The sequence below is a fragment of the Colias croceus genome, chromosome 19 (genome assembly GCF_905220415.1).
Source record: "Colias croceus chromosome 19, ilColCroc2.1".
NCBI classification, from domain to species: domain Eukaryota; kingdom Metazoa; phylum Arthropoda; class Insecta; order Lepidoptera; family Pieridae; genus Colias; species Colias croceus.
Window position 1 is genome coordinate 211,401 of NC_059555.1, and position 8,273 is coordinate 219,673.

Here is an 8,273-nt window from a genome sequence, read left to right on the forward strand (position 1 = left end):
AATATTTAATAAGTGTGTTCAATTAGCAGCCTGGAAATCTTCTCCCGATACATCAAAGCAATCAGATTGTGTACCTACTTATCCACAAATAATTACAGATCTCGTACAAAAAAAAGACAACCTAGGAAAAAATGGCAAGAATCTAAATAGTTATCCCGAACACAAAAGTTTGTACAACAAGCTGGTTAAAAAATTAAAATATACACTTGAGAAAATAAGAAATGAACATCTGGAAAATTTTATGCGTGACCTGGACGCTACTCCTGCCACGGATTATTCGCTTTGGAAAGTCACGAAAAATATTAAAAGACCGATTACTTTCCAACCACCCCTACGCAAACAAGATGGAAATTGGGCGAGAAGTAACTCTGACAAGGCAAAATTATTCGCAGAACACGTATCCTTAACATTTACTCCAAATACAGACTTAGGTTCAACAAAAATAGACGAAGTTAGGGATACTCTGTCTCTTGTACACCAGCTTTCTCCACCGATCAAATGCTTTACAAAAAGAGAGGTGCAACAGGTCGTACATAAACTAGATTTAAACAAAGCTCCAGGCTATGATCTTATAACGGCAAAAACGCTCAGAGAACTACCAGATGTCGGTATTACATTCTTAACACAAATATTCAATGCTATGTCGTGAGTTCATTCCTGAACAATGGAAAACAGCCGAAATAATACTTATTCTCAAACCTGGAAAGGAGCCGGATAAAGTAACATCGTATCGCCCCATAAGCCTGCTGCCCATACCATCTAAAGTTTTTGAAACTCTTCTTATGAAAAGACTCCTACCTGAAATTTTTTTTTTTTTTAATTTATTCATCATCGCAATCTATCACATTTTAGATATTCAGCGATATTTTAAGAATTTAAAGGTTGTTTTGTACGGAAGTCGTCCAGTGACTACTCCGTTTATGGGTGATTATATTATCTTGTTTAATTTATTTACTTTACTTTTATATCAAATCCTGAGGTATCATTCTTTTGAGTCTCCTGGTGGTCTTGTGGGTGTTCATAAGGTTTACAGCCAGCTGGTTTGGGTGGTGGATAATACGCTCTTTATATGATTTTGTTCTCTCAAATATTTCTTCCTTAACCGTGCTTATGCAGAGGTCGTGGTGTAATCTATCATTGGACACATACCAAGGTGCACCTGTTACTAATCTTAGCATTTTTGACTGAAATCTTTGAACTATGTCCACATTAGATTTTGCTGCTGATCCCCATAGCTGCAGGCCAAATGTCCATATAGGCTTTATAATACATTTGTATAATAACAATTTATTATCTATGGAAAGGGGCGATTTTCTGTTTAGCAGCCAGAACAATGCGCGTAATTTTTGACTCATTGCCAATCGTTTTGTTAAGATGTGCTTCTTCCACGTTAGACGTCTGTCTAGATATATTCCTAGATACCTTACGTGGTCGTGATGCGGAAGTTCTGTGCCATTAAGAGTGACAGGTGGGCCAGTCTCTTTTTTGTAAGTGAAAGTTACCTGAACGGATTTACACTCGTTTGCTCTAATACGCCAGTCTTTGAGCCATTGAGATATTTGGTCGAGGCTGGATTTGAGCTTTTGTGAAGCAACGGCTGGTGAGTTATCTGATACTAAGATTGCTGTATCGTCTGCAAATGTTCCAGTGATTGCTCCGTCGATCGAAGGGAGATCTGCAGTAAATAACAGGTAAAGAGTAGGACCCATGACACTACCTTGTGGGACTCCTGCTTGGATGCTTTTTAGTTCCGTTGTTTCTTCCGCCTGTTTTACAAAAAAGTATCTATCACTTAGGTATGACTTTATGAGGCTGTAGAGGTTAGAAGAAAGATTTTTTTTTTACTTTAAATAGTAATCCATCATGCCACACGCGGTCAAAGGCTTGAGATATGTCTAGGAAGGCACCAGTACAGTACTTTTTTTCCTCGTAGGTTACGTTAATATGTTCTACTAATCGGTGTACTTGCTCTATAGTCCCATGTCTTTGGCGAAATCCGAACTGATGATCAGGCAGAAGTTTCTTCTCAGAGATAATTGGGGTCAATCTACGCAGGATAAGAATTTCCAATATCTTTGATGGTATAGGAAGTAGGCTTATAGGTCGGTACGATTGAGCCTCAACGGGATTTTTTCCTGGTTTAGCAATCATGATAACTTGGGCTACTTTCCATTGAGGTGGATACGCACTATTTTTTATGATAGCATTGTACAGGAATGTTAGAATGTACAGGAATGTTAGAAACTACCTGAAATAAATAAATTATTCACATCAGTTCGGATTTCGTGTGGCGCACGGAACAATTGAACAAGTTCACCGGCTCGTTGAAAAGATTAATACCGCATTTGAGAAAAAATTATACTGCTCGGCAGCCTTCCTCGACATCTCACAAGCATTCGACCGGGTATGGCATGAAGGTTTGATGTATAAAATACTTAAAATACTTCCATCCAGATTTTATCTATTGTAAAAATCATACCTAACTCAACGTCATTTCTACGTAAAGGTGGGAGATGAAAGATCCGATATACACGACATCAAAGCGGGCGTTCCACAGGGAAGCGTAATGGGTCCCATGTTATACCTTATATACACATATGACCTACCCGAAAGTACGAATGTACTTGTGGGAACTTTCGCAGACGATACTGCACTGTTGGCTACTCACGAAAACCCTGTAATTGCGTCCAATATTCTGCAACGGAATCTAAATGAGATGTCACAGTGGCTACGAGATTGGCGCATCAAGGCTAACGAGGTCAAATCGGCTCATATGACCTTTACTCTCAGAAGCAACTCTTGCCCTCCTGTTAAATTAAACAACACGGATAGAGAGATAGAGTACACATGGATAGAAAACTTACTTGGAAAACACACATTTTTAATAAAAGGAAATCTCTTGGGCTACAACTTAGGAAGATGTACGGGCTACTGTCGCGCAAGTCCGGTGTGTCGCTGGATAACAAGCTACTTCTTTACAAATGCATACTGAAGCCAATGTGGACGTATGGAATTGAGCTATGGGGCACTGCATCAAACTCCAATTTGGAAATCCTGCAACGGTTCCAATCAAAAATGCTGCGGATGATAACAGATGCCCCGTGGTATGTCACAAATAACCAACTACATCGTGACCTGAATATACCCCTAGTGAAACAGGAGATCTCCGCAAGGCTGAAAAGCTACGCAAAATGTTTAAAAAACCATCCAAACGCACTTGCCTGTAATCTGATGGATACGGAAATCCGACATTTTAAAAGAATTAAAAGAAAGGCCCCACATGACCTCATAATATGAGATTGGTCATTGGACTAATACCATTCAAGTCATTTACTTTACCTTCATAACCTCTAGCTAAATGCCTAATTTTCAGGCAGATTGCAAGAAAATCAGATATTAAAAAAATAAATAAATAAATAAATAAAAAAAATCTCAATAGTTATACCTTATAATATGAAGTAGCAGATAAAGTATAACAGTACGTATTTACAACAAACTTATGAAGAATGATGCATTCAAAATGCAAGGAACACAATAAAATTATATTAAATGCACGATTCTTGCAATTTAACATCATCTTGTTACACAAGAGCTAAGGCGCATGTTTACAATAATTTCGAATGTCCAGTCACTTTATCCACCACATCCTTAGGTGCTGGTCCGACACCCAACACTGTTATTGAATTTGGAGCAATCTGTGTCCGGCCTGCGTCTCTTATCATAGATGTTATGATTCCCATTTTCTTTGCATTATCTGCAATTTGTTTCATATCATCTACCGAGTCTGTTTTCACTGCAACCTTGGCTTGACCGGTGGCTTGCCAACACCTAAGACCCTCTGGATCTCTCTGTAATGCCTTCTCGAAAGCTCCCACGGCAGCGTGACCACATTGGGCTGCAATTTTGCCTTTACTCATGCCCAAGTCTGTTCTAACTACAAGCACTAATTTGTATTCTGATCTTGAAGCAAACTGAAAACCAGAAAGATTAAATTAAGATTTGTTTTGTAATTTAATAATTATTATCAGACTAGCTGCGCTCTGCAGTTTCACCTGCTCTAGATTGTCAGTAGATAATAAGACAAAACCTAAGATATATAGAGCATTTTTACAAACAAAGCTAAACAATTAATAAAATGTACATAACAATATTCGCAAATGAATACCTATACTAATATTATAAAGCTGAAGAGTTTGTGTTTGTTTCAACGCTCTAATCTCAGGAACTACTGGTCCGATTTGAAAAATTCTTTAGGTGTTAGATAGCCCGAAGAAGGCTATAGGCTATATATCATCACGCTAAGACCAACGGGAGCGGAGCAATGCGGGTGAAACCGCGAGGCACAGCTAGTTTTAGATAAAACGTATCGCAGAAAAAAAAACTGCGTTATCACCTAACATTTTTTTTAAATAAACACAAATCGACTAGTGAAGCACTTATGGGTCACCAAGCATTTCTCCATTCGACTTGTCTAATAAATAAGTTATTATAAAGAGTCAATTTAGAAAATAGGGTAAGTACTAACATAGAATAGCAACAATGTTACTAAACATATTATATACTAGTTTTAAGATTTTACAAATTATTATATAAAGTAGTTATTAAGTATTAAGTTAAATTGTAAAACATTTTTTGTAAAAGTAAGGAAATAAAAGCTTATATTATTATTATTATAGTCAGATGTTTTAGGCATTACTTATAAATGTTATAAACTATCACATAAATTACCTTTTTTATTGTATCTGCGGTCTCTTTGAATGATCCCAAATATCTTTTTATAGCAAAGAAAGATATACCGATACATAAACCGCATCCCAAACCCGCTAAAAAAGATACATTGAATTCCATTTTCTTTTTTGAAGAAATGGTGATGTTTCACAAGGCTATAAGGGTTTAATTTATTTTATAGTGATGTAGTTATTTGCACAAAATTTCACAAAAGCTGTAATTTAGTATATTTATGCTTGGTTCTTTGCAAGTTCTTTGAAACCTATATATAAAAGTACTCTGTGTTTGAAACTTAAATTTTAATTTATAACCTCACTCTCAACCTTTTCATTTGACATTTGACACACACTTCGTTGAGGTTGACAATTGACACTTGACAGTATCAAACTTGACACTGACTCATCTTTAGGCCTAAAATTAACGCATAAACTTTTTATGGCGAACTAAACTTGTGTATATTAAAAATATTAAGACGAATTTTCTCATTAACACAGCTGATAACGTTACCATTACATATCTTTATTTTAATAAATAGAAAGTTTTAGACTTCCTCGTGGGATAATAAGAATCTTGCTTCTGAAATAACAATGCAGACGTCACGAACTGCGGGCTAACTCAAATGCGAAACAAATTATCACATTACAAAATCGCCACACTAGCCTGTTTTTGCACACAAACATGGATCACAAAGGAAAATCTCTGTATATAATATACTAGCTCTGTATATAGTATACCGCCTGTGGCTTCGTCCGCGTTTTCAAAGAAAAACCCGCATAGTTCCCGTTCCCGTGGTACACGAATAGTACTAACGTACATTGTAGGCCTTGTAGGCGGTAACCCAGCAGAATATAAAAAAAAAATTAGCACGGCGAATTAAATACACATAGCATGCAAAGTTTCATCTTTCTAGCACTAACCGGTTAGATGGTAGAGTGAGGATAGACTAACGGACGAACGGAGATAACGAAACTATAGAGACTACGGAACCCTAAAATTGGAAATAACAAAAAATATAAACATTGAAATAATAATTAAAGATGTCATTCACTGCTTTTTGCGCAGTTGCGTAAAAGTTTCATATAAACCATATAAACAGATTATTTCTCATCTCATTTCAAATTATACTAAATACGGAACATTGTTAAAATTGCAATTAAATTATTTTTTGCTGTATGGTCGTGAAAAAAATTCCAAAAGTTCTGCAAACTCGACACAGATATTGGAAATATATACCGAACGGTTGTATAAATTTGCAACCTTTTTCGTTGACCGGAACATGTTTATTTATAATTATTTTTAATTCGTGGTCGTTTTTTCGAGTACCTAGGTGGTCTGGGAATAATTACAAAAGTTTTGGAACTTGGTTGCAAACTTCGACAACATAACTATATTCTGATGCATTTACAAATTTGCAACCTTAATCAGTTTAACAAATAAAAAAAACATTAATATTCAATATTATTTATTTTTTTATTTATTTATTTGATTTATTTCAGATAATTGCATCCATATAATTGTTAGTATCTTTTTACCTTAAAAAACTATGTTAGTATCAAATTACACAAATAATTATTAACACTACTATTGTCTATTTTAAATCATAATGTGCTTGAGACATGGATTTTAATCCAATGTCTCAAGACATTGCTTTCCCATTTGTCTACGAAGACAGCTAGGATGCTGCTGGACGATTGCCGGACACGGCGCATCATGGATGCCGCTCTTTTTCGCATGATTGCGTTGAATCCGTCAGTGCGCGCCTCCGCAAACATTCCTGACGCACTGCAGTATCTCGGCAACCCCAGCAACATCCTAAACATATTATTATACTGAACCCGGAGGGTATTGATCGCCCTCTGAGTGTAGCTAACCCATAGGCTGCACGTGTAAAAGGACTGGCAGAACGCTTTAAACAAACTCACCTTTACTTCGCGAGAGCAGCGTGCAAACCTACGGGCCAGCATGTTACCCCTGACGGCCAGCGCCCTCCTCTCCCTCTTAATGTCGGCGTCATCCACGAGTTCGTCCGTGACCCAGTGGCCCAGATACTTGTATTGAGAGACCCTCTGTAATGGTGTATTGTCGAGAAACACCGGCGGGACTGAGTCAACTTTAAAACCACGCGATTGAAACACTAAAAGGTTACTCTTCTTTACATTATATCTGAGCCCGTGGGCCACGGCAAAATCTTCACATTTTTCTAAGAGCTTTCGTAATGCACTGATTGACGGAGCCAACAAAACCATGTCGTCCGCGTAACTTAAGTTGTTGACAAATTTACCGTCAATGGAGCAGCCGACACCAGTTCTATTGAGCCCACCAATCAGCTCATCCACATAAAATTTAAAGAGCCGAGGAGACGTCAACCCCCCCTGTCTCACTCCGCACTCCAACCCGTACGGTTCAGAGAACACATTATTCCACCTCACCGAATTAATCTGGTGGCCATACCAATACTCAAAAACACCAATTAACTCCTCTGGAAGCTCCGTTTTATTCCTTAACTTCTGCCAAAGGAGATCATACGACACCATCTCAAAGGCCTTTGATAGATCAAGAAAACAGGCATATACGGGAGTTTTCCTCTTAGTGTAGTATTGGACCGTTTGCTTAAGACAAAAAACAGCAGTTTCGGTAGACGAACCAGCTCTAAAGCCAAACTGCGCCTCGTCCAACTCTAGGTGTTTGCATATTAAAAGATGTTCCGTACACTGAGATTGGTTGCAAATTTAATACGTGATATGAAATATTATATCGAAAACTTCCCCAAGTTTGCAGAACTTTTGGAATTTTTTTCACGACTATACAGCAAAAAATAATTTAATTGCAGTTCCGGACAAGGTTGCAAAATGAGATTTATTGTCGTCCCAATGTACCATTCACTTGACCGAAGTTTGAAAACTTTTGGAATTAATGTGAAACGCTGAAATGATTGTCTCTTGACTGACTGGAGTATTATAAAAAAAAATGTACGAATACGCGGACTAGCGCGGACTGCAAAGAGAATTTAGATCACTACGTTTTGTGGTTTTAGCGGACTGTTTGTAATCGATTACGCAAATAGTTTTTATCACTTTTATGAAGACCAAGATGAAGACATAAGATTTTTTCGATTCGATTAATCTTATACCTAGGCAGAGGGTAAAGCGCCTTCGTATGTTATACTTAATGATCTACTTTTTGATGTTTTTGAATAATGTTAATTATATAGGTACTAAAAAAAATGTGTGCGTGTACTAGTGTACACACGTAAGAAGTGAAACTTCTTTATGACCTTATTTTTCAAAAAATAATTTACTATATGCAACTTTACAGAAATACGTCGAATCACGCGTGGTAGGGATAAGAAAAAGGTGGCGCGTAACGGAAAGATGTTACACAAATTTTTTTCCAACCCCGATACAGAAGTTTCACTTCAAAAAAAAACGATGTGTGGCACTTGGGGACTGCAGCTGCGGTAAAGCATGCTATGCCTTCTAGCCACACCTCCGCCCGTCGGAGTGGGGAGCGTGAGGTTTTTTCGTTACGGAATTTCTCGATTCAGT

The 8,273-nt window shown here is 37.3% G+C and overlaps 2 protein-coding genes across 2 annotated transcripts; both read right to left on the bottom strand.

Moving 5' to 3' along the window:
* Positions 1–3,432: 3,432 nt before the first annotated feature.
* LOC123700159 (peptidyl-tRNA hydrolase 2, mitochondrial) lies at positions 3,433–5,072 on the bottom strand. Its single transcript, XM_045647294.1, has 3 exons — positions 5,021–5,072; positions 4,729–4,990; positions 3,433–3,971 (listed from the first exon to the last, which is right to left on the bottom strand). Exons 2-3 carry the CDS (start codon positions 4,846–4,848, stop codon positions 3,606–3,608), a joined length of 486 nt encoding a protein of 161 aa, XP_045503250.1. The 5' UTR covers positions 4,849–4,990; positions 5,021–5,072; the 3' UTR covers positions 3,433–3,605.
* A 1,254-nt stretch (positions 5,073–6,326) lies between these two features.
* On the bottom strand, positions 6,327–7,262 carry LOC123700380. Its single transcript, XM_045647581.1, has one exon. It carries the CDS (start codon positions 7,260–7,262, stop codon positions 6,327–6,329), a length of 936 nt encoding a protein of 311 aa, XP_045503537.1.
* Between the last annotated feature and the right edge of the window lie 1,011 nt (positions 7,263–8,273).

Coding starts and splice junctions, on each gene's coding strand:
- LOC123700159 (XM_045647294.1), bottom strand. CDS start 4,848: ATGGAATTCAATGTATCTTTTTTAGCGGGTTTGGGATGCGGTTTATGT. Junction 3,972..4,728: donor CCGCAGATACAATAAAAAAG/GTAATTTATGTG, acceptor TCTGGTTTTCAG/TTTGCTTCAAGATCAGAATA.
- LOC123700380 (XM_045647581.1), bottom strand. CDS start 7,262: ATGGTGTCGTATGATCTCCTTTGGCAGAAGTTAAGGAATAAAACGGAG.